Here is a 27790-nt window from a genome sequence, read left to right as displayed (position 1 = left end):
CAAATACTATTTCTGTAAAAGTGGGGAAAAACGGGACAGTAGATATTTTTTATAGCTTAAGATTTCTTAGCAAATAGAATTTTTTTAAAAGCTTGTCTGTAGAATATTCTGTGTTAGCCACCAAGTGATGTCTTAGATGTAATGAAAAGTGTGATCTTAGAAAAAAGTTCAAGGATACATTTTAAAACTTAAAACACTTCCAAAATTGCTATCCTATCCTATATTAAACTCATAAATATCTCATATTAGTTCATACGAAACTTTGGAGCTCCCAGAAAAAAAAACACATGGAACCAGAATTTAAATATATATTGTTTTCACTTTTCTTGGGTCAATCTGTTATTTACATATGATTACCTCTAACACTTGTATTAATCTAAGATTATTTTTACTTTAAAAGGCTTTTTAATTTTTATCTATATTTCTGACTTTTGACTGTTGAAATGTTTTCTCTAATCCATTAAACTAATATTTGCCCTTGCCTCATGGAGGTTTGGTTATCTCCATTGGGCTTGAAGAGTATTTCTGTTTTTCATCTTTGGTTTCACTACTGACCATCAGTTTAGCATGGTGTTAAAAGTGAATATCAAGAAGCAATAGAGATATCAGTCCTGAAAAAGTAATCTGCTCTCTGAGATTGGCAATTTGGCATTGACGATGAGGAACCCCACCATGAACTAAGACTCTGATCTGTGTCATAAATAGTATTGAAGGTGCAGGGCGGTCAGTTTTAATTTTGCTTCGTCATCTTTAAGCTGAAAATCCCTCATATTTCTCATTTCTCTTATAAAAAGACTCGTCAGACGTCTCAGAGATGACAAAGTAGTTAATGTGAGTGTTTGGGGCGGGAACGATGACAAGGTTTCAGTAGAATAATCAAAAACCTATTTTTCTCTACTTTGCATCTTGATTAGAAGTTGGATTGTGTTGTTGATAATATGAATTGCCCTATTTGGGGACTATTAAAGTATACTTTAAAAATATATTTCACAAAATAACCGTACTTTGCATTCTATTCTGTGTTTCTTCAGAGACATCCAGGGTGTGCTCATCAGAACAGAAACTGGCAAATACCAACATGCTTAATGACAATGTGGCATGCCATTTGACTTGTGAGAAGTGCTGTATTTCATTTCTTTGACTGGCTTTGGCTGTTTGGTAATTGTCAGGGAGACATCTGGTTACTGTCACATACTTTAGCATCCGATCTCATTGCATGACATTTTGTTCTGTGATATTTGGTTCCCACTTGGGGCTAGGAATTGGAAACCTGAAATTAAGTTCCATTTCCAACATAATAATAGGGAATTGTCCTGAATAATGATGTTCGAGGTTCCCAGTAATGAAATTTCAACACGGCACTTTGGAAACATTGGAAAAAAAATAGCAAATTGTTGTCAGTAATTTTCTTTACAAAAATACAAATACATAATTAGGCCTCAAACTGTTTGAAGAGGCTACTCTGGAACTTTTCTTAGTTTTGAAAATATTACTCTTTAGTTTTTGGACTCAAGACAAATTCTGATGAACTCTCTTACGGTGAAGTCATATACCTACATACCTTTCATTTTCCCTTTCAATAACTTTTTATTTTGTGTAAAAAAAATTTAGAAATGTTCCTTTTGGAATTTCTGGGTATATTTCTGTAACCTTTAGGTTTTCTGCACCATAATTTGTATATTCATAGGTTCTCTTCAGTGGTTCTCCAATAAAATAAAGTAGGAAAGAACTTAGATAATTAACATTTTGCCTCTGGCTGAGCTTGGCACATAGCTCAGTGCTCATGAGACTGTAATTCATATTCTGGAACCAGATTGGTAAATGCACTCTTACCATTCAATACTGTTGCATCTCTCCAAACTAGTCCTAAAACTTGCTGCTTTCCTCATCTATTTGCTCCTAGAAAGTGTTGTGTGATTTCAGGTTTCTCTAGGAGACTTATTAAACTCACATGCTATTAAGCTAAAACTGAAGCAATCATCATTCAGAGAAAGGGATAAGCTATGTGTTAGTTTTCTCAAATAACTCCTTTCCTAAAACAAAATACACAAATAGAATATCTTAGAACTAATTCTAGAGGAAGTCGATTTTGTGGAGATTTACACGTAGGAAGTTTATTGGGGAGTGCTCTTGGGAGTCTCTGAGAGGGAGCGAAGAAATAGGATTGAGAAAAGGAAAGAGCTGATATGAGACTAAAACACAACAAATGTCTCAGCTGATTGCTCAGGGGATGACCCTATAGAATCATCCGCAATTGAGCAAGGAGGCATGATTTATGAGCCTTCACTGGATGTCACTGCCCTGCTGGGGCCACGCAACTTGCTTTTAGCTGTTGGGGAATAATGCCTTGTGTCTAGGATCCAGGCAGTCCTCCAGCCATGTACCACCCAGGATTCTAAAATCTGAATTGTTTTCTTAGAAATAGAGATGATAGGTGTGTTTGTCCTCATTTTCCAATTTATTTATGAAAGGATTAAGAATTTAACAGAACAGGTGGTTATACAGAATAGAATATTCAAGATAGATTTGTCCATTTTCTTATGCCCCCTATTCCCTGTGGGTTAGAGAATTGTCACTTTCACTTTCAATAAAAGTGATGATTTGTATTGGTTGGGGTAAAAAACTAAATTATTGTTAAACCATTGTTTTACTAAGACATGTAACTTTTCTAGAAGCCGTTACGCTAGTAGGGCTGACCCTTCCTTTCAAAAGAACATTATGAAATATCAGTTTCTCTTGGTCTTTAAACCAATCATCTAACAGACATTGTCACCTCCTTACCACCTCCTGTGGTAAGAAAGCCCTGTCCGTGCTTTGGTTCTTTTCACATTATCTTCACCTCTTGTATTCTGAAGCTTGAGAAAGCCCATCTTCCCAAGAGCAAAAATTGTGGTTCAGGAACAAACTACTACCTCATGAGCTGGCCCCATGCCCAGGAATCCACAGTGCTGAGAGAGGCATGACTTTAATATAAAATGATGATCTAGTCAATAGTCAGAAAAAGATTTTCTGGAAAAGAAAGAAATACTACACAAATCAAACTTGAAATCTGTGTAATGAAGTAATCACTTGAGCACATGTGGAGAGTTTGAGGGTGACCCAGTCATTACTTTAGCACATAAGGAAACTTTTAATAAATGTTCACAATTGACCAGAAAGTGGAGGAAACCAACACGTGCTGAGCACTTAATTCTGGCCAGGCATTATAGAAAACAGTGAACAAATACGATAACATTCAATGCTAATGACTGTCCCAAGTGTTAGGAATGATTATCCAAGATTTTTGTTCATTCTTTTTTTACCTTAAATGAGGTAACTTTTCTAAGTTTACTTCTAGAAATTGGCAGAGTTGGGATTAAAAGTTATGTTTCTCTGATTGAAAAGTACATGCTATTCCTCCCAAAAAGTGTCCACAATGTGAGATGTGTCATTAAAGTGAAAAACTTTCATTATTCTTAGAATTGCATTTCTGAAAAATTGAACATTGGGCTATAAAGAATATTATTCTGATTTGTTTTATTTTTTGGAAAGTACACATATAATGGGAAGAAGAGTGATTTTAGTCAGGATACCAGCTTCATTATCTAGCAGTAAGCTCTGGGAAGTAAAATGAACTTCAATTTTCTCACTTATAAGATTAAGATATTAAAGTAGAAGGATAGGCTGGGCTCGGTGGCTCACGCCTGTAATCCCAGCACTTTGGGAGGCCGAGGCAGACAGATTACAAGGTCAGGAGTTCCAGATCAGCCTGGCCAACGTAGTGAAACCCTGTCTCTACTAAAAATACAAAAATTACCCAGGCATGGTGGCACACGCCGGTAATCCCAGCTACTCGGGAGTCTGAGGCAGGAGAATTGCTTGAAACCTAGGAAGAGGAGGTTGCAGTGAGCTGAGCTGTCCCACTGCACTCCAGCCTTGGAGACAGAGCAAGACTCAGTCTCAAAACAATAAATAAAATAAAATAAAATAAAATAAAATAAAATAAAATAAAATAAAATAAAGTAGAAGGATAGAGATAAACATTTCAAGTAATGTGCTGCATTTGATATAGCACCCAAATTTTAAACAAGTTTTCTGGTAATAGGACTGTGTTGTGTCTTAAAGTCTATTTATGGTATTTTGAATGTTGAGTGCTTCTATAATCACCTAGCATTGGGTTATCCCACCATAATTGTATTTCCTTTGCAGAGGTCTATTTTGTTGTAGGTCTGATAGCTCCTTGCTTGTTTAACTACTAACAGCACAATGGAGATAGAATTTCACATGGTGAAGACAGGAGGATAAGATACAAAGCACTGTCAACCTTTTAGATATGATTGGCTTCACCAGTAAATTATCAGTGAAGGATGGATTTTTCCCCCAAGTACCCACTAGACAATACATGTTCCCATGTGAACTTAAAATTACATAAACTCATGGTTAGTCTAAATATATAATGAACGGAGATCACAACCAAAACAAAAATCAAAATGGAAAAGATTAGAAAATACGTAGCAATAAACCTAATGAGAAATGTGCAGACCATATAACAAGGCTTGAGGAAAAGAAAAATTAAGTACGTGGTTGGAGAAAACTCAATATTATAAAAATGTTTATTTACCCCAAATTAATGACATTTTTGGCTGTCACAACTGTTAGAGCATTACCGGCATCTAATTAGTAGAGGCCAGGGATGCTGCTAAGGATCCCTGCTACAAGGTACAGGGCAGTCCAGTGTAAAATATCAATAGCAGAGAGGTTGTGAAATCCTTGCCCTGAACTGTCTTTAACAGAGAAAATCATGAATATAGACTCTCTTATGGGTCAAGTATAATTTGAAAACAAAGGTTCTTGGCCCAAAGGTTTAGATTTTCAGTCAAGATCTTAAATTTATTTTTACTTTCCTATAACATTAAAGGACAGTTTGAGATTTTTGTGTTTATCAAAGAGGAATGATAGATTAGAAAGTCTGTGAAACATTAGGTGGTGATTAAAGAATTATGGTGCTTAAACCTGGGTAGATGTTAATGGTTCAATAACATTTTTAAGAAATAAGATAATTAAGAGAGAAGATTTGGCAAATGTGACTGTATTTACAAAAGATCCTTGTAGCTTTTGGCTACATAATACAAGCATTCCTTTGTTTTATTCATTGTTTGTTCCAGATGGATTTACTAAATTGTTCAGAGAAGGGGACTCTTATTGTTTACCTGTCTTATAGTTGCATACAGTAGGAACATAGGAAAGGAACCAATTTAGTAATGCATTTGGACTCAAAAGTTAATTCTGCAATTATATTGGGAAAAGGAAGACTAAAAAAGACAGAAGCTAGGACTGTAAATGATTGTGGGACCCTGGGTATAAACTTCCATGGATAGGATACAAAGTCACTGGGATCAAACACGTGCATTGGCAGGGCGTAAGAGTTAAGAGAGCATCTGATTTCTAAGATGAAGACTAGTAATATAAATAGTCTTCTAATGTTCTAATCTGAAGTGGGAAATATTTATTTGAATATATAAATTTTGATATGTTGGCCAATTCAATTACTTTGTAGTCATGTCTCCTTGATCGTGTAATTTCAAACATTTTTGTGTAAAAAATCATTAAGAGCGGTGTTACTCCATATAAACTGTTGTAAATTATCAGAAGTTAGTGGAGGCTGCCATGAATAGATTTATATTGTATGTAATGGTCTGATTATGTTTTTTTATTATTTCTGTAGTAAACAGAGAAGGTCAAGTATTTTTAAAAATCACAACCCTCAATAGCATGTCTATTTCACACTGCATTTTCTGGCCTACACCAAACTCACCTAATTTGCATATTGAGATATAAGTCAAATGTAGTTATTCGAACCTATTATGTGTAGGGCCATTCAGACAACCATACAAAAACTTTAAGGGAAAAGTGTACCATAGTCAGATGGCATCCCCATGACTATGGGAATATTCCAAAAAAAAATCTATGGGTTGATTAAGTAAAGATTTACTGGGCAAAACCGTACATGCATGCCTTAGGAGCTGGTTAAGGATTTTTTGTTAATATGAAGGTTGGAGCAAACAATTCTTATATTGACTTATGATTCCAGGTGTGAAAGACCAATTCCTAACCATAAGTTCTGTGGTCTTAAGTTACGTGCCCTATATTAGTTTCCTAGGATTTCCATAACAAAGTATCACAGACTGGGTGGATTGAACAACAGAAATTTATTACCTCACAGTTTTGAGGGCTAGAAGTCTGAAATCAAGGTGTTGGCACAGTTGGTTCTTCCTGAGGGAGAATCTTGTGCCACACCTCTCTCTCAGTTTCTGGTGGTTTACTGGCAAGCTTTGGTGTTCCTGGGCTTGAAGACTCACCCTAATCTCTGCCTTCATGTTCACCTGGTGTTCTTGCTACAGACTGAATGTTTGTCTCTCCAAAATTTCTATGCTGAAACCGAATCCCCAATGCCATGGTAGTAAGAGGTGGAGGGGGCCTTGGGAGGTGATTAGGTGATGAGAGGAGAGCCTTCTTAAATTAGATTAGTGCCTTTATAATGGAGATCCTGGAAGCCTCCTCCTCCCTTCTGTCATCTGAGGATACAGTGAGAAGGCAGTCATCTATGAACCAGGAAGCAGGTTCTTACCAGAATTCAGCCAAGCTGGCACCCTGGTCTCAGACTTCCAGAATTATAAGAAATAAATTTCTATTGTTTATAAAAACCACTATATTTATAATAATATTGTTATAGCAGCTTGAATGGACTAAGACAGTTCTACCTGTGTGCAAGCAAGTGTCTAAATTTCCCCTTTTCATAAAGATTAGAGGTCAGATTAGAGTCACATTAGAGGTCCACCCTATTCTAGCCTGATCTCATATTAACTAATTGCATCTGCATCGACCCTGTTTCTAAATAAAGCCACTTTGGAAGGTACTGGGAATTAGGACTTCAACCCATAATAGTCCTTATGTTTAGTTTTTTTCCAATACTAGGTTTAATTAATTTAAATGATTAGGGATAATTAATTTTATCACGAGAGAATACTTATATGTGTGGAGAGAAACAGAAATGCTTAAAAATGGGGAGAATGTAACAATACTTCCAGGTTCTGAATACTAATTGCCTCCAACAATCTCTACGAACATTACTATGGAGTCTACTCACTTGAAGCAGCTGAAGTAGATGATTGGTCTAAATAAAGTCTATCATTTTCTTGTGAGTCTAATAAGGGAATACATATCACATAGCTGTTTAATATAACCTGGCATTGAAAATGAGGAGAAAGAGAAAGATAAGCTAATTGTTGCAGTTGAAATGTACTGATTTGACTATTTCTTAGGAGATACTGGAGGGTGAAATGCAGAACTTTATAAGATGAGGAGAAATGATTGCTTACACTGACTTGAAAATAGCATTTAGTTTCATGTTTTGCTGCATGAGTATAAATTGTAAAATGCATTTCATGCCCAGTATCTGATTTGTCAGGAAAGCAAATAAGATATTGTTTGTATCTTTACTTACATGCATACCATCTTTCAGTGTTTCTCTTGTTTTCCTCAGTGGGAAAGCCCCCTAAAACAGATATTTTTCTTGTAACATTTTATAGGTATTGACTTAAACACCATTGATATCTGAACATATTGATTATGTCACTGAAAAAAATGGCTATCAAGACATTTAGTGTTTATATACCTGATGTTAAAATCTTTTTAATGCTGAGTTGATTCGACTAGTGACCCCAACCCTAATACTTCTTGTAACCATAAAAAGCAGTCTTTTAAAAATTGTAATACCTCATGAAACACTGGTTTTAATTTACTTCTCCTTGAAAGACCTCGCTGGGAATATTTGCATTGTCAGCAGCTTAAATTGACCACAGAGATAATAACTAAATAATTTAGAAAACCGTAAGATGATTTAGGCATTTAAGATGTGTATAAGGTAATTAAAACCAAACTTTCGGAGGGGTAAGACCTCACTGTAGTTGGTTATTCTATAGCTGGGGTCACTGCCTAAGTTGTATGAAGGCATATGTTCAATTTACAGTTGTAATGAGGAACATGGGGTGTTTTGATCCTTCATTTGCTGTGCTGATCTCTAGAGGATGCAATTGCCTGTATTAAACAATGAACATGGACTCTTTTGTGGCGGATAATAAAAATGTGTAAGATAATACATGCCACGTGAATGTATGTTTGGCATGTGGCTTTTCTCTGTTTATGGAATTGTTGCCCTTTGTTGCTGTCATGGAACAGGCTCATGGAAATGTTCATTATTAGCCACTTAGGAACAAGACCAATTCGTTTGACCTCATTAGTTTGATCATGATTATTCCATTTTAACTAATACATGGTATTTATGAAGGTGTTTTCCAAAGATTATTCACTTGCAAGGGCATTTTGTGTTTTATGTTACTATTCTGCAAAAAGGTAAATAGATAAAGTTTAGGTGATAAAGTTTTCTTTTGTCACATGTTGAATGTAGTAAAAGACAAAGCAGGTTTTTTCTGTTTTCTTTTTTTATTTTACACTTAAACAATGAATGACATCAGGGTTTCAGATTTTTTCTATATGTCGATACACTTGAAAATACTAGCACATGCTCTTGGGATAAACTGAAAGAAACATTTATAACATCATATTGTGATACAGGTTGAAGTAGAAGGACCAGCTTTTTATTCAGTGAAAACTTGCATTCATCCCAATATAAAGTTTGCAAAACCACAGTGAGCCTAGCTATATCCAGGGCCCTACTCTTGGCTTAAAACAAAACAATGCAAATATAATCTTTCAATGGTAAAGAACATATGAAAGAGAATGATCTTGAAACCTCTCTAATTTGGACAAACAGGTGAAGAATAATTGGAATTGGTGGGAAATATAGGAATAGAAAATGTTTTTATGTCATAGCTTCATTTAATAAGATGTAGCAAACAATCATTTGGTTTTTGCACCTGCAGCACTGCTGTCTCCTTGGTTTACTCTTCTTCACTAGTTGCGGTTGTGTGCGCTGCCAAAATCTTCACCTTGCCTCTCTGTGGTCATGTCACTGAAGATTGGTCAATCACAATTCCCAAATCTCTTATACTGATTGGTCTAGAGGTTGGTATGTTATCCAAACCTGGCCAATAAGAGTTATATCTAGGATGTTTACGTTTTTGGATCTTGTAGTAAAGGAGTTTGGGGTTTTTGGTTTTGGAGTAGGAAAGAAGTAGACTAGAAGCAATCTGGCCTAACCAAATAAAACCAATGAAGGGTAAGAGAAAATGAATGTCTGAGAGGAAAGCAGATCTTCGTTACTTCATTTCTAAGTACTCATAGAACTCAGAGTTCCTTTTTCTCCTGAGCATCCTTCAAAGATATTCCTCTTCCTTTTTATTTTTTTTCAGTTTAAGTTGGAAAAGTCCTGCTTCATGAAATAAACAAGAACTCTTAATCAATATGGTATCTGTTGGCATGTATATGTCCTACTTCTAATGTACTAGACATCTTCTCTTAAATATTTTAAGCTACATATATAACTTTATTTAGACAAAGTTTGGACCAGCTGAACCCTTCAGTAATATGAAAAAGGTAAATTTTACTTCACTGAATAATCACAAACCTTGAATTGGCAGCATCCAAATTATTAGAACTGTGCAGCATTAATGCTGATCTATGTAAATTGGGTTCATAAACTTGCTTGGGCCCTGGAAGCAACTTGCATTATTATGTATTTTTTCTCTCTAATTTTCAAGTCAAATTCATTGGTCATTCATCCCCTTGAAGTCAGATTCTGCAGCCACCTGGCTTTCCTCCAAAAGTCTTCCATTGTTTCATAAGCCATCCTCGTTTCCAATTCATTTTTCTTTATCCACTGTGTAAATTAGGTGGACCTGAATATTTAGAAAAGATTGAAAGCATTTGGTTGTTATTAAAGATAGCTAACTCACACATGTGAAACATTAGAGAAAACTTACAAATGTTTGAGTAATTTTTTTTTTCTGTTGTTGTTGTTTGGGGCTGTGGGGCATTTAACCACATCCTGCCATGCACACACTTGAGCTTCTCTCTTTATTACCAGGTAGAGTTTCTGACTAATAAAACAAACAAGGACAATATTTTAATTTTCTTTTCCCAAGATTTTTATTGTTTTTATTTAAGTGTAACATACTATACACTGTTCAGCCTTTTGGGAGTTAGGAGGAGGGAGTGATTCTATATCTTTATGAGGAGTATTCTCAGAACCAAAACTCAAATGGACACATATTTGTGGCTGATGCACTTTAACTTTGTGGGCCTGGGACCAATACTCCTACAGAGGCAGATCTCTCAATATCTCCAATTTTTTTTTTTTTTTCCCAAATCTACAACATTCAGGGCTGAAACTGCTTTTTTTTTCTTCAGTAGTTGCAAAAGGGACCAGAATTCTATTTCCATTTCAAGCAAATATGCCACTTTTAAATGCAAGAGAATGTCATTACTCCTTACCAAACAATCTTTCTTTCTCTCTCCTTCCTTCCCTCCCTTCTTTCCTTCCTTCCTTCTTTCGTTGCTTCCTTCCTTCCTTCCTTCCTGTCTTTCTGTCTTTTCTCTCTTTCTTTTCTCTTTTCTCTCTTTCCTTTCTTTCTGGCTCTTTTTCACCCAGGCTGGAGTGCAGTGGCAAGATTATAGCTCACTGCAGCCTCAAACTCCTGGGCCCAAGAGATCCTTCCGCTTCAGCCTCCTGAGTAGTTGGGACCACAGGAATATGCCACCACGCATGGCTACATTTGTTTTGTTTTGTTTAAGAGAAGGATGTCTCACTAGGTTTCTCAGGCCTGTCTAGAACTCCTGGACTCAAGCCATCTTCCCACAGCCTCCCAAACTGCTGGGATTACAGGTGTGAGCTACTGCACGAGGCAGGTTTTCTGTCTTTCTGTGAGGGAAATGTGGGAGAGACAGGGAGATGTTTTCTATTTTTGGCCTCTGCAAGCTTTAATATATTTTGCTAGAAGCTGTTTTAGTGTCTTGAGTACTATAATGATGACTGTTTACACATAGTCTCTTTAGTAATCTAAATGTCTATGTGAAATAAGAATCCAGTTTGTGCCCTGTTTGCTGTTACTGTGGTCATCCAATGTGTATTTGTCTTACCAAACATTTAATTTTGGTTGTGGGTGGTCTATGTTTATGTGTCAGGTGCAATTATTATTTTAAAATAAAGGAAAAAAAGATACCTAGTTTTGATAGGAATGCATTACATTATAGCTCACAGACTGAGTTACCAATTAAATTTTAACATCCAGATTCCAACCACAAAAATTAAACATTTTTATAATCTCATTTGCCAAAAAGCAAGCTGGAAGCAAAGTATGATGAAATGCAATTTAAACTATAAGCCAAAAGACAGTGCCTCAAATGTGTTTCTTCTGAAATACAATTTTTTTGAAGAATGGGAAAAATATGACCTTTTATGGGATTATACAAAAAATTTCTTAATAAAGCAATTTTTAAAAATAACAGATTAACTGGAAGTGCTGGTTAAGTATTGACACAAATAAGTTTGTTGGAGAATCACAGAATGCCAGCATTTCCAAAGGTTAAACTTTAGTAAGACACATTGAGTGAGTCTTTTTTTTTGTACCAAAATACTGTGTCCAAACAATAAAACGCTTTTTCAAAACAAGAAATATGAAGATAAAACTGCAGCATCAATATACTATTATAGTTATTGCTTATAAGTATTTAGAACTATTTTTCTACATTTTTAAAATCACTACAGACACTGCAAATAAGGCTTATGTATTTATTTAGCGGAATACAATGTGATGATGATTGGTAAACTCTTATGTACTCTTTTCTGTACCTGCTCTAACAAAATGAATTTTGATATGGTTACATTATGGAACCTTATAAAGCTGTTTAAATTTACAGAAAACAAGTTTTATTTGGTTTTGTAAAGACTAGATCATACAGCTAGAACAGGTTTTTGTATATGGTTACACATATACCAGTATATATTTGATTTGCTCAGTTTAAGCCCCTGGGAGAGTTGCGCTTCATACCAAATTCTTTGATAGTTCCTTTGGGAAAGATGCATTATGTGGAATTTACAGAGGGTTTTTAGAGATGTGGAGAGCCTCTTTACTGCCATGACATTTGGCAAAAAATCATGAGTAAATAATGAGGCTAGGCTATTTAAATGTATTTAGCAATTAATTTTCCTTTTTTTAGTATATTCTTGGAGGCAAACTGATGTATTGAAAGAGAAGAATTTGGCCTTCTGGTCTATTTCTTGAGACAGGAAGCCTCGAGAGTAATATATGTTCTCAAATGATAGCAGACATCTCTCATTCAAGCCATGGCACAGTATTGCCATATTTATTGTTGATGTTTATTACTGCAGAAGTGCAAATTAAGTCAAGTGATAGCACACGGGCACTCATACTGCTTCCCTAATCCCAACTCCTATTTTTGAAGTGTTCGCCAAGTTTTAAAAACACTTTGTCGTGAACATGCATGTGGTGTGCTGAATAAAAAGAAAAGATAAATCAGAAGACAGCTGCTGAGATACTCTTTAAAACCCCAAAAGATATTTAACATCCTATTAAATAAATAACTTAGAAAGAAATAGAAAGGGATGAAGGCAGAATGCACAAGCATACCATACTATTTGTATTGTTAGAACAGTTTCACACTAACATGTTTATATTTTTAAATTCTATTCAATTATTCCATGAGACCACATCCAGAACTCCTTTGGTTGTGCATATGATATGACCCAAGTGCTTTCCAGTAAATGCTTGCATGTATTACTGTTCATTGATTCATTAGGCTTAAATGAGCAATTAAGTCTTTGATATGAGTTCGTATTCCATAAATAACTTTCCCGAAGATTGTTCTTTCAACAGATTGTTCTATGTCCTTTAAGTTCTATCTCAGAGGTTTAAAAACAAAAACTTAACAACGACAACAACAACAAAAAACCCGGCCACAATGTTTTTCACTTGGGAATAACTTCTATCCCATTCGATCTGCCTATATCTTGATTATAAGACATGACACAGAACTAATTAAAAGAACATCATATGTCAGCAGTGAATACAAAAACCTTCAAAGGCTGGCTTTCTTTTAAGCAAGCAGACATCTGCAACGTGTCTTTGCCTTTCAATCTACTGTCTTCATGAAGAATATCCACCATTCTTGGCAAAAGAGCCATTGGTTCTACTGCATCCACAAACATTGCCTTCCTCTATGAGTGAACCACCATTGGAAGAAAGTGAGCAGAGGTGTTTTTCCTTCGTGTTTTCTGTCCTCTCCTTGGAGCTCCTTTTCCATTCAATGCCACATACATTTGCCTCCCATTATGCTGCCAGTTAAATGATGCATAGGTATTGTATCCATTTTCCTCTATCCTCTCCTTCAGCTTACAGTCATTGTTAAATTCTTTCTGCAAAGGAAAAACAGACTCTTTTATTCCTATGGTGATTGTACTTGATTTCATTTGATACAAACCATCCAGAGAACTCCAGTCCAAGGATTCTGTTTGTAGTTGCCATTTGTACCTAAGTTGTGCACTTAATACATAATGTCAACAATAGAAAAGTAAATCTCTGAACCACAAAACACATTCTGTTTGAAAGCACATGATACATTTTAATTGATCATCATAGCCACTTTTTGAAAGCCCTTTCAAAAAGCTGATGTGCTTTGAATATTATATGGTTTAAGTGCCTAGAGTGATTGTCAAGAAGTAGACATCCCACTAACAATATTTGTGATGAGTCAGTAATAAAGAAGAGTGTTATAATGCTTCTTTTACAGTAATAACCAGGGGCCCCATGGGAAAAAATAGAACTGAAGGAAAGATATGGGCTTGTCAAGTTTGCAAACTTTACCTACAAATCCATAATAAATACACACACACATTCATAAGAAAGCAGAGCTTATAGCAAAACCACAATAGTTCTGCATAACCAAAAGGGGGAGATGTCTTTCTTCCAAATATCAAATTTCTTAATTTAATGAAATTATTTGCAATATTCTATAGCTTGGAATTTTGACAGATTTTGCTCGTGAACTCTAGGGATTGAAAACTAGGACATGGAATTCCTCGTTTTGTGAACTACTATGTTGAAGAAATTATGAGCATGGTGAATAGCAATGCCTACATTGTATCTTAAGGACTTTGATCCTGGGAAGTTCCATCCCATAGCCACAGAGCTTTGGTTTTGTTCAGGAGGCCAATTGGATTTAAGGAGACATTCCTGGAAAAGGCTTCACTCTTACTCACTCCACAAATCCAGGTTCTTACTCTGGAGTTAATAACAAAGAGGAAGTACCTCAATGATCTCAAGACTCTGGCTTTAGAAGTAGCCTCCGCAGTGGCTCACACCTGTAATCCCAGCACTTTGGGAGGCTGAGGCAGGAGAATCACAAGGTCAGGAGTTCAAGACCAGCCTGGCCAACATGGTGAAACCCCGTCTCTACTAAAAACAGAAAAAATTAGCCGGGCGTATTGGCAGGCGCCTGTAATCTCAGCTACTTGGCAGGCTGAGGCAGGAGAGTAGTTCGAAGCTGGGATGCGGAGGTTGCAGTGAGCCGAGATCACTCCACTGCACTCCAGCCTGGGCAACAGAACGAGACTCCGTCTCAAAACAAAACAAAACAAAAACAAAAACAAACAGAAAAAAAGAAGTAGCTTCTTTTCTTATACTCAAACTAAAGTAGTTAAGAAGCTAAGGAATTGGAGCACTTGCCCTCTGGTTCTACCTTCTTCATCCAAAGCAAGGGCCCCGTGGGCATAGTTCAGTTGAGGACTGTACTTGCCAGTTTCTCTCACCTTGAGACTTTTTGAAATTTCTACAAAATTCCAAATTCCTGAAAATGTATATGTTTATATACCCAGGTGTCTGTAGGATTTATCACAGTTTAGAACATTATCAGAACCATAAGAAGCAGATGTATTCTATGTTAATGCTACCAGCTCAAGTTATCTGTCCTGAAATTTTTTAGTCTTAAATGCTTCTCTTCTATAAAGTAATATTTAAATATAACGTTCAAATGATGATTTAACTGGCTGAAAGTAAGAAGGAAAGGTAAATTATTTAAGGTAAGGATTTTGATAAAACAAAAATAATTCTGTATTTGAAAGGAATATAAATCCTTAGTGTGGATTTACTTTTATTCTCTTTATCTCAGTCTGTCTAAAACTATATACTTTTCAAAGCAGAGTAATTTTTAAAATATGGATAATTATGTTCATTTCAATCAATAAATGGGGTACAGTTTAGAGACAAATGAAGGACTGAGATTGTCTGAGGTGATTTCATATTTCAGATGAAGCTAGGTATAGAAAAATGGGAGCGTATGCTTAATGTTAATTTTCCTCCCCAAAATTAATTTATAGAGTAATGTTTCTTAAATTGAAGTGCACATGTATCAGCCTTTTTATTTCAGGTGTTTTAAATATTTGGGCCAAAGGTACCAAATCTCTAGAGGAGGGGCCTCGAAATATATGTTGTTGACAGGATCTAAGCAAATCATAAGCCGTTATGTATAAAAAGAAAATTCAGGTTAGAGCAAGGCCTCAAAAGCAGGGTTCAGGGAGTTTTTTTAAAAGAAGTTTGGATTTTTTCCAGCTACCTGAAAATTTTCTTTGGTCCTTAAATCATGCTCTATGAAGACCTATTCTTTTTTGTTGTTGTTGTTTTTGTTTTTGTTTTTTTTTTTGAGACGGAGTTTCGCTCTGTCGCCCAGGCTGGAGTGCAGTGGTGCGATCTCGACTCACTGCAAGCTCCACCTCCCGGGTTCACGCCATTCTCCTGCCTCAGCCTCCCGCGTAGCTGGGACTACAGGCACACGCCACCATGCCTGGCTAATTTTTGTATTTTTAGTAGAGACGGGGTTTCACCGTGTTAGCCAGGATGGTCTCGATCTCCTGACCTCGTGATCCACCCGTCTCGGCCTCCCAAAGTGCTGGGATTACAGGCGTGAGCCACCGCGCCTGGCCTGAAGACCTATTCTATTTAATTCAGTTTTATAATTTATTTACTGAATCCCATCAGTCAGGAGAAAACTCAAAATACAATAGATACATTGCTTAGAGAATGAATAATGAAAATATAAGAAAGGTATACAGTTTCCAAAAAGGAATAGAGGAAGATAATTCAAGAGAATAGATATAAAACTGGTTTAATCAGTCAATCTGAATCTTTGCCCAAGTCAGATTTTTAGGAGGGCTTACGGAATCGATGGATACTGTATGAAACAAAAAATGAAGGTAGGAATTACAAGAGTTGTCACCTAATATACAGAATTATATTAGATATGCACTTATAAATTTTGATGTTAGTCTATTCCACTCTGAGCAGAATATTGAACTTGAATAAATTTTTCATTTAATTTGAACAAGCCATAATTTTTCATTATTCCTAGTAGAAATGTAAAGTTACACAAAAAAGAATGTTATGGTTAGAGAATGAGTTTCTTTCTGAGACAGGCTGGAAGTGGAAAGTATGTTCTGTAATTGGCTGAGCTTCTACGAGAGGTTAGGTTTATGCAGTGTATAACTGTGCTCTGTATGGTTCTAAGTGCTGAACAAATAGTGGGGGACAAGACTGACCTCACTCTCTCCGAGGTCACAATCTATTGGGAGAAGACAGTGAACAACAAACACATTAATGAGAGAAATCTCAGATAAGTGCCACTGCAGATAATAGAAAGCCACCGGACTCTACTTTAAATAAAGAATTTGAATGAAATAATTCACAGAGCTTAGAGCTCAAGATGAAGCATAAGCACAGTCCATGAGCTGTGTTGGGGCAGAAGAAAAAAAGAGGAGAAATGTGAAGAAAAGTATTAAATATTTTTATGTCAGAGTTTATTTGAAAGTTATCCATTTCTCCTTGATGTCATGTTTTTAAATAAGTATATTTTATCAATTAAAAGTATTTAAAATCTTTTATATTCATTAAAATTATTTACATTTTCTTCCTTAATCTAAATTAGTGTTAGCTGGCTTTAGGACGTTGGGTCTAGACTAAGTATGTGCGTTGTTATCTCTTCAAAGAATATGTACCTGGTTCTCTTCCCCAATAATTCTGATATAGTAGATCAAGGAAGAACCTGGACATGTTTAATGAAAACATTAAACATGCCTCAAAAGAGATTATGATGTGAACCCCTAAATGGAACCACTTTTTATAATGGTCTGTTATTCCCCTGGGTTCATTAGGGGAGCAATGGTAATGGAGAAATTTTACTAAAATTCCTCTGACCCCCATGCAAAAAAAAGCATTTACCCTAGTCCCAGGGACCAACTCAAAGCATGCCTGACTCCCCAGTTAAAAGTGGACCTGATATTAGTAAAATACAAGGCTACTCTACATCCAGACCAGCGGTTCTCAAATTGTGGTTACTGCACCAGCAGCATCAGGAACACCTGGGACCATGTGAGAAATGGAAATTAAACCGCACCACAGACTTATTGAATCAGAAAATATGGCTGTGGGTCCCATTATTCTGTCTTTTAATAAGTGCTTTCACTGATTCTGATGCATACTCAAGTTTAAGAGCTGCTGGTTCTAAATGGTCACTAAATGGTTCTAAATGGTTCTCTCAGCCTTATGCTAATCAAAAAAATAAGTTTATTTACAAATTTAAAGTGAAATTCCTTTTTGATTACATAAAAATGTAAAAATGACACAGGATCTGTTTACAAAAGTAAAAATTATTTAAGAGATTTGTGTCACAGGTTTTATTTCTGGCCATATATAATATTACATGTCCTCCAAAAAATTAAATTAAAATTTTTCCAAGTTTATAGTTGCCTTCAATACATTCCCCTGCAGTAGAATCCAGAGAAAAAAATGAAATTCAGTTAGCATCCCCTTGATCTATCTCTGGGAGGGACACAATAAGATGGATCCACATGCACAAACTAATATACTCCTGTCATCATTCAAATGACAGCTAAGAGATTGAAACCTAGTTCCCAACTTTATTATAGGGCTGCTTTGCTATAGCTGATCCTTTCTTACATGTAACAACTAATCATGCTGTAATTATTTCATATTTGTTAACATTTTCCCCTAAATATATTATAAATTATTTGAAGTCAAGGCCCATTTCTATACTTCTTTCTTATGCATCTTTGATATGTCAAACAATATCTGGCATATAGTAGATGTTGATGTGATTGATTGATGCGTTTTTTTCTAAGGACTTGAGGAGGATAAATTGTCTCACTGCTTGTAATTTAATTATTATTACAATTGCAATTATAAAACAACTATTTGGCATTTTAAGTGAGATCTTAAATTTCTAAGAAATTGGTTTAAAAGAGTTTTTGATCCAAGATTGCAGAAGTGGTATTCCAAATACTTAACACCTGGTATGGAATATAGGCATGGATGTGCCCAAAGCACTGCAGGGATACCTGCTCCACAAGGACCCTATTGCAAAGAATATTTCCCAAATATATATATGATTTTGAGGCATAATTTGAATTAATGGTTATTGTCTAGGTAAATAAAATTCTAGAGTTGATTGAACAACAAGCAAAATGGTGTTTCTTGACACATTTCCCCATTTCAGATTTTAACAAAATGCAAAACATCTGAGCCCTTGTTTCATCTTCAGCCGTAACACACATATAATACATGGGTTTCTACTCAATTCAAGATCTTTGTTTTTAGTGTTTTTTCTCCAAGTTGTCTTCATTTCCCGTGCCAATCCAACTGGATGCTTCCGTGAGAGCCTGACTTGGTTAGCAGTTTAGAACCTTCACAGACAAATGCCAGCAGCAGCCTGTGTGGTAGACTAATGGGTGAACAACAGAGGAGATTACAGAATTGGAAGAGCTGCTTTGCCAGCCCTTGCAACAGTGGTGACTAACCCACTGTGGCTCTATTTACTAGCAATAGAAGGATAACAAAGCTATTCAGTGTCTGGAGGAAACATTCCAAAACTATGGTAATGGTTTACTGGAGTGGATTTGAAAACAAAAGCAGAATACTTACTGAGCCATAGAGTTTCCCCTTCTTGTTCATGGCTAAGTAATAGTTGCTGTTAATGGCTTTGACGGCAACAACTCCGATTTCTACTGATGTTATCTCCAGGATGCCTAAAACATACAATTTTAAAAGGCTAAATAAAGAATCCTAAATATGTTTGGAAGAAAAGTAAAATCAAAAGAAACTATTGAGTTGTTTTTTGTGTGGTTCTAAAAACAAAAGGCACAAAACATTGGTAAACAAACAAGCAAACAAGCAAATCTTTTTCAATGTGTCTTAAAACCTGGCAAGTATTTCCAGCAAATATATAGAAAAAAGTAATAAGGCTTTAAAAGAATTCCCCTTCATTTTACTCTGAGCATACATAGAAAATATTGTTTTAATTAAAATGCTTCCTTTGCTAACTCTGCATTTTCAACCCTATAAATATTGAAACAACTCTACTCATCTTAGCCTAGATTTCAAAATAACTTATCAGAGCCCATATCTGTACTATGGTATTAAATTAAATCTGTAGCACATGTCAATAATATGTCAGATTACCTCAATCTCTAAAAACAGTGATAAACTATTTCTTCTTTGTAGGATATAGATAATCTAAATCTCTTGGCTACATTTAACTGATAGATTCATTTTTGGCGAATGTGTTGACATTCTGAGATACAGGGAGACTAATCCCAACATCTGCACTGTCCCTGAAATAGCAGAATTACTGCTCTGTGTTGGGGGAAAATCCATAAACATGGATTTTTAAGGTTTTTTTTTTCCTAGGAAAAATGGAAAATCGAGGGAAGTAGTAAGAGGTAGACAAGAGCTCCTTTTCCCCTTATACACAAGTTTCGATTGCTGCATCTAAAGATAATTTTTTCGGAAAAGTTTGTAGATCACAATAGGAAAGTCAGTTTATCGTCTACTCAAAGTGCCCACCCATTTTAGTTTAAGAAGAACTAAGGAACTAAAACTACTTATTTCATAACTCTCAGCAGTTTGTTCAGGGTAGAGAAGTAGCATCGTGATTAGCATGTGGCCTCTGGAGCCAAAATGTCTGGGTTCAACTCCTCGCTCTACATTTATTAGTGAATTACCACAGGAGAAGTCACTGAAGTGTCCCATGACTCAATTTTATTTGCAAAATGGGCGACATAATAGTACCTCCCTCATAATTTTGTTGTGAATATTAAATGAGATAGTACCTACAAAATTATTGGAATTTGCCTGGAGCTTAGTATCTTCTTAATTATCATTAGAGGGGAGTTTTTCTCCAACAGTGCTAGATTTTGGAAATTCTTCAATGGGCTATGTAAATCCTGAACAATACATACAAATTCCCATTGGCTTAATACATGAAATCTGAAAGTTGAGCATATTATCATTTGTCATGTATCATGAGAAACACCATCCCCAGTGTAGTCTACAGATTATATGTTTTCACTCTTCCCATAGAGATAGAGTGGCTTAGCTTATTCTCGAGAGATGAATACCTTCTTTCCTGTTCCTTCACAGGTTAGCCTTATGGAGGCTAATAGAAATGCTTGAGTTTCCCCTGTTGCAAAGTTGACATAACCAGAGACTTTGCCAAGACTACATGTCAGAGACCCTTCTGTCCATGAATCTGTAGGAAGTCTCTGACCTAACACAGCACTCCTTTTCATCAAAAGAGATATATCTCACTCTATTTGCAAGCCAAAACCAAGGAAAGATTGTGAAGGATGAAGGAGACATTATTTGTGTTTTTTTACATCCATTTCCCTTATGCTGGTAGTTTCCCTAAGGTACACACACACACACACACATGCACATTTATTTGCATATTCTGAAAAATATTTTCTTAATTCACACAATAGCCCTCTAAGGATACTGTTGTTAGTCTCGATTACAAATATAAAAACGGAAGATACTTAGGTTATTTAACTCACACACACGCAGGTGGTAAGGTGATAAAGGTCGGTAATAATGGATGTTAACACTTAAGCCTCTGACTTTTAGACTCTATTGCTCCCCATCTCTGACTACTTTGCCTCTCCATCACATCTTCCTCCTCTTTCCCATTCCTACAAGGGAATCCTGTTGCAAACCATCTGACAAAATGACTCATCAAGATAATTTTCTTTAATGACTTAATGTGCTGTTCCTCCCAAGGATGATGGCATGCCATAGAGGATAACGTCTGAAACTTAGAGAACAAAATCTAACATACTTTATTTATGTCATAAGCAGAAGATACAGAGCAGAGCAGGAGGTAGAATTCAGGGGCAAAAGATTAGGCAGCTGCTTACATTGTCTGGCCAAAAGACAAGAAAGTACTGTCAGTAAACTGCAAGATATTCTCTTATGTATACTTTTGAAACTGAAAATTAATAGAACAAAGAGGAATGAAGAATGATTTTAAGCAAAAAATAAACCAACATTTGTGAAGGTGCATGCAACGTCCTGGGATTAAACTATACTAACAGACTGAGCTATAGTAATAGTATAAGATATAACTGAATTTTTGACCCGTTATTTCTGAGGATGAACTGCAAGTGGTATTGTAGATTATATTTAGCTTAGATACCTCTTTGTTTCTTTCTGCTTTACCTGAAATGGGAGCGCAATATTCAAAGACTCAATCAACCATTTTTTTTCCACTTTGCAACTAGTTTAGGCAAGCTTAAAAAGGTTTAGCTATTATTTTTATATTATTATTTAGTTATTGTTTCAAAATAGAGGGAAGACATAGGTGATTTAAAATCCTTTCGAATTTTGAAAATAATTTTTGGACGCAGCGTATGGTCAGGTAAGTTATAATTTGATCATCTTGTGAGTAATGGACAATGACTGCACCTATTATAAACATCTGTGAATGTGAAAGGGGAGTTCTGAAGGACTGAAGCCTAGAGGACTTCTTTACTTTTTGTAAGGAATCACTCCAGTTTTTCTGTTCTTTGGTGAGGATGATCAAGTTTGCCTATCAAATTATTTTTCGAAAGGAGCTCCAGAATTTTGTTTGAGGATTGTTGGATCAGTAGCTTATAGTTCTATATGTGTATATTTTGAAGCAAAACTAAATGCCAATTAAAAGAGCCTCCTGGAGGAAAGTGAGTTAAGGGCATACTGGATCTCCCCGTGTTTCTTACAAGTTTATGACTCTACAATTATCTTAACATTAAAAGCTATAAAAAAAGGTTTTTTTTTTACTCAAAGAAACACCTGAAAATTATATTATTAATGAAAGGACACATGAATTATATTTCCCATTCATGTAAAACAGATATTTTGTAAATTTATAGGCATATTCTTGTAGTGAAATTCTATTATTTATATTAAGTTGTAACTATATTAGTTTTTATGTCCCTTAAAACATGAATAGCCCAGGTAGTATTGTGAATCTATTTAAGGGTCTTTGGACAATTTAGTTCCATCACTTAGGAAGACCTAGGAGGAGAAGGGTACGCTTTTCGAAAATGAAAATATAAAGTCAAATACGTAATGGCTTTTCTATTGATAAGTCTACGTACTATTGGGAATAAAAGACAAACACAGATAATTACAATAAAACATGTTACATGGCAGTAAGTGATGACTTAAGATGATGACAAGGGGACTATGGGGCAAAGGTAAAGGCAGGTCATACTGGCTGGGGTTCCACGATCAAATTATTGTTGGAGATGAGACCTAAACTGAGTCATGAAGGTTAGGAAGTGTCCAGGGGAAGGCTGGGAAGGGTGGGAAGGCAAGAGCAAATTATTAAGGAAAAACAGTATGGTGTTTTCAAATATCATAAGAGGTTTGATTTACCAACTGGAGTACAAGGAACAAGTCAGGAAGCTGGGAAAAGTGAAGTTGGGAGATAATGAGACTCAGTTTAGTAAACATCTTGTGCAGATTCTAAGAATTTTGGCAACTAGGAAGGATTTTGTCTACAAATATAAAATTGTTTAAAGAATACATTAGAAATAAAGTAATATTTAGCAAATTTCTTCAGTAAATAGTAGCAATCTATAAAGCTTATGTTAGATTATATTTAAAATCTTAAAAAATAAAGTTGGATAGTCAGCATTACAAAAGCGATTATGACAAAAATCACTTCATATTACTTTGCGAATGTTCCCTCATGATGCATCATCACCTTAGTAATGGAGACAATTTTGTGACGTGATAATCTCTGAGTGGAAATAACTTAGAAGTCACAATTTTCGTGTAAATGCATTTTTTCTTTTAATACTCATATATATAATTGTTTGGGCTAGTAATGTTTTGATGAGTGACTAAATAGTTAATCTGAGAAGGTGGCCATTCACAAGCATCTTTCCCAGCTGCTGCTTCTCATTCTTCTCCAGAAGAGGAGCATCTGACCTATTGTCCCCCTAGCAATCATATTGGACAAAGGCTACTTCTGTTTTGGTGCTATTAGAATGAAAAAGCTATTGGTCTGGAGGGTAAGTTTCTCATTAAATATTTTTCCATAAACACAAAAGGAGAAAGTATATGGCAAATAAAACTTGTATTTAATAGAATGGATATAGACAATGAAAACTAGATGTGAAAAATAAGTGCAAAATCTTTCTATCCACTCCTAGATAAATAGAACATAAATATACAATGGAATTCTATAGACCGAGTAAATTAATTCGGCTAATGTGTATTAACACCAGTGTGCAGGGTAGGTGTTAGCTCTCATTCTGAAGGTTACAAAGGCAAACAAGATGTGGTCCTTGCCTCAAGGAGTTTTAAAGCTCAATAAAATAAAGACCCAAATAAGTAATGACAATACAAAAAAAAAAAAACCAGAAAGAAAATATATTAAGTGTGGTATGAGAGATAAAATATGTTATACATTACTTTAAATAGTGAAGCCATCCTGAAGAAGACAGCTGGTGTTTGAGGTGACTTTTCAGGAGCAGGGTTTTAATAGGGGGGATTTGGGAAGTTGAGAAGGAACATTCCAGGGAGAGAAAGTGCATGCATAAAAACAGGCTTGGAGAGAGAAAGAGCTCAAGTGCTTGAGGCACATTTCTCCCCACCTCCCCCAACGGCACTTTGAGGTGGCCACTAGCTAAAACTAAAGATTCTGCTTCATTGAGTGGTAGTGGTGCTTTTCTGGGTGAGGAATGTACTTTCCAAAAAAAAATTATTGTGTAACGTGGAAAGTCTCATTAATTGAGAATCAGTCACATCTATTTTTCTCTAAACATTTTAACTCAAAATTGATTATAATGCTATATAGTTTCATAGTTTTAATCAAGGTGCTGAAACATATCATAGTTAGCACAATGTAAGACACAAATACTAACCTCTCTAAATGAAATCTCTCTCTCTCCCAAGAATTGTTTTGTCAGTGTCCTAAGTTCATCTATTATACCCTAGCATAGAAGGACTTAGGGAGCTCCTTAGGGTTGTTATCACACTTTCACTAATACCTCTGGGATTATGTGGCCATACCATAGTGTGAGTCTAAATGGCTCTAAATGTGGTTTTACCTCTCTTTAAAAATGAAACAAAGTTAAATGAAGTGAAGCCTCAAAACATTATGGGAACTGTAATGTCCCATGGACCAGTACTGGAACTGGGCCACACAGCGGGAGGCAAGCCATAGGCAAGCGAGAGCGAGGTTTCAACTGTATTTAGCCACTCTCCATCACTAGCATTACTGCCTGAGCACTGCCTCTTATCAGATCAGTGGCGGCATTAGATTCTCATAGGAGTGTGAACCCTACTGTGAACAATGCAAGCAAGGGATCTAGGTTGCACACTCCTTATGAGAATCTAACTAATACCTGATAATCTGGGGTGGAACAGTTTCATCTACAAACCATCTCCTCATTCCCCTTCGTGGAAAAAATTGTCTTCCATGAAACCAGTCTGTGCTGCCAAAAAGGTTGGGGACCGCTGGCCTATAGCTCATAGGGTTGCAAAGAATCTCAGAGAGTGGGTGCTAAATAATATTTACTGTCTGCTCAATCAGAATAGTGGCAAGTTAACCAACCTTCTATACCAATAGTTCTCAAATATGAACGTGCATCAGAATCATCTGGAAGACTTGCTTAAAGACAGATTGCTGGGATTTTTGACTTAGTAATTCTAGATTGGAGTAGAGAATTAGAATTCCTGGCATATTTCCAAACAGTGCTGATTCTGCTTGTCCAAGGACCACACACTGTTCTATACAATACGATTCAGAGACAAAGCACAGCTTTGATGCAAAAAAGCATTGACAGAACGTGTGCATAGAAGCAGAACCACAGACAGGAATACACACAAGTAATAGCGGCAGCTTAACAACAAGAAAAATTTTAAACAATGTGGAAAATTAGTAACCTCATTTTTGAACAGGTATGGGATTTTTAACATCTACATAACTATGGTATTGTGAATTTGGGATTTGTGTACAGATATACTGCATTGTTGTTGATAGTCATTAGAATCTTTATTTTCTTCTCCATTTTAAAAGTGTGGAAATGTTGGTGGAAACTTAAGTGCCTTCAACTACTCATAAGAATTTTATGGGCTTTTTCAAAGGGCTAATTGTGTTAACACCAAGAATTAAAGGACTATATGGCCCCCTTAAATATATGCACATGGTCAAGAAATTGTCTCAAAGCAATAGGGCTCAACTTTATCCTTCACCCTACACCCAGTGTTGAAAGCATATATTAATACTTGCTCTAGAATGATCTCATTGCCATTAAAAGGAGGGTACTAGACTGGGCTAATCAGTAATCGAGGTCTAGTCCACCTCCTACCATTATACACTCTGGTTGCCTTTTTAGTATAATGTATTTGAGTTATTTAGTTTCTCTATTTTCCACAGTTCTGTCAACACACTTGACATGCATTTGGAATTACAGATAGAAATGAGATCTGAATTTGCAGAAAATCCTTTCCATCTCTGGATAAGATGATACATCTTTCACAGTATGCTAAATACCAAAATGACATTTTACATTCTCACCTGATAATTCAAGTCATAGGATAAATACAGTGCCTAGCTTAGCCTTATTGATGAGTACAGTGGCAGATCCCAAAACACTTGTCAATTTAAGACTATATTTAACCAGTATTGTCATTGAACCACTGTCATTGATCTAACATTAAAAGTATCAGAAACTTACAAAGCAATATAGGGACAATATTCTTAAGTGGTAAATTAATTGTTAAAGTGTGTTAAAAATCAATTTCTTACTGCATTTTTATTACAAATGAAATATGACTCCAGATCTTTCACAGTGATCATAAGTGAACAAATATTTGCAGATGACCATCTAATAGGTTTCTTCACAACACTGTGCTAGATCAATAGATTTGGTAAACTTGACATTTTTTTTTTCTAATTTTTTCCTCACTGGTAGAGATTTTTAAAATGTATTTAACATTATGGAAATATTTCAGGAAATAATTACTTATCAGTATTGTAATAATGTCATGTTTTCAAACATTATCCTCTCTGTTCTTAGGATACATTCACAGTGAGACACAAATGACACGTGTCTAGGACAGAAATGGATTTGTAATTCTTGAGAACTGTTCATAATAAGTGCTGATATAAATTGAATTCACAAAGTGTGAAATGATTCTATCGCTAGTTTTGGGTGAAATAAAGATCTAGAAAAGCTTGTGTTCCCCTGGAGATAGAAACTCTACCCTTATTCCCAACTACCAGCAATCCAGCAAACAAACAAAAAAACAACAACTACTGGAAACACTTACATGTTTGAGTCATTTGCTGTGACCCAAGATAACTGACTTTTGATCCCATTTTGCAATGGGATAAATTGCGGGAAATGGTACAAGACAGAAAAGTTAAGAAAGGAAGCCTGAACGATTACCTTAGAAAAGCCCAGCACAATTCATTTGAATGGTAACAAAGCCATGAGCAAGGCAGACAGTAATTCTTCCCGATAGGTAAACATTTCTGTATCAGAAAACATATTTCTATATAAAGTTTTATGTAGCAATTTATTGGTTTTTCTTTCCCCTCATTTCCTTTAGTAGATAACTCAACCCTTCAAAAATTATGAAAAGTTAGAAATCCTGGCTTTTTGCCGGGGCATCATGGCCACATCCCACTTTTGTCTCTATTCTTATCTAATGATTTCATATTTTAAGGAAAATCCCAAGGGAATCTTTGTGTGGTTTGTGTCTTCTCGCTGAACATTGGAAGGACAGAAAGTCTGCCAGTCTGTATAGAAAGTTTCATATACTGACCATGCAAAAATAAGGGACAATCACTGCAATGTTATCACTTCTGGGAAAATATATCCAGAATGCAAAATAATATTAGAAACATGTTATGCATCGGTAGAAGCCAACTTACTACCTAGATTAGATCTATTATGATACAGAAGCTTTGGCAAGCATGTCAACTGTCATATTTTTCCCCAAAGTACTAAGTTATTTTACATTATTTTGAGATATCTTCTATGTTCAATCAAAACCTCTGATCAATCTAATTTGAGCTAAAATTACTAAATTTAAAAAATACTTGTTATTTTAGTGAGAAAAGTTCAGATCATTTAAGGCTTGGTCTTAGCAAATTGTAGAGTCAGAGAAGATTTCGAAGAAATCTAGAGATTGTCTGTTTCGTATCCAATTCTCTTTCGTAATAGATGACATTGGGAAATTCAGAGAGATTGAGGGACTTATCTGTAAAGGTTACTTAGAGCCTTAAGTAAATACTTAGTCTACCACACCATGAGGCTCCTGCTAACATTTACAAACAATTGGTAGCCAGGCAAAGATTTTATATCTTGTTCATTACACAGAAACAATTCATTCTATTTGGGCTTGGCCACTGCATTTTATTTATAAAGAGAGAAAAAAATTTAAGCCATATAAAGGGTTAGAGGAATTACTGCATGGCATATTTTAATAAA

General features: G+C 35.6%; 1 protein-coding gene across 1 annotated transcript in view; it reads right to left on the bottom strand.

Annotated features, from left to right (window-relative positions):
- Nucleotides 1-8474: 8474 nt before the first annotated feature.
- FGF10 (fibroblast growth factor 10) overlaps nt 8475-27790 on the bottom strand; it is a 90017-nt gene continuing 70701 nt past the window's right edge. The window contains exons 2-3 of the mRNA XM_004058881.5: nt 18945-19048; nt 8475-13372 (exon numbers count right to left, since the gene is read on the bottom strand). Coding sequence (XP_004058929.1) covers nt 13175-13372; nt 18945-19048 — 302 coding nt within the window. The 3' untranslated portion in view covers nt 8475-13174. The remainder of the gene's footprint in view (nt 13373-18944; nt 19049-27790) is intronic.

This window comes from Gorilla gorilla, chromosome 19, assembly GCF_029281585.2.
Source record: "Gorilla gorilla gorilla isolate KB3781 chromosome 19, NHGRI_mGorGor1-v2.1_pri, whole genome shotgun sequence".
NCBI lineage: Eukaryota > Metazoa > Chordata > Mammalia > Primates > Hominidae > Gorilla > Gorilla gorilla.
Note: the sequence above shows the minus strand (reverse complement) of the source record. Positions and strands in the feature narration are given on the sequence as shown.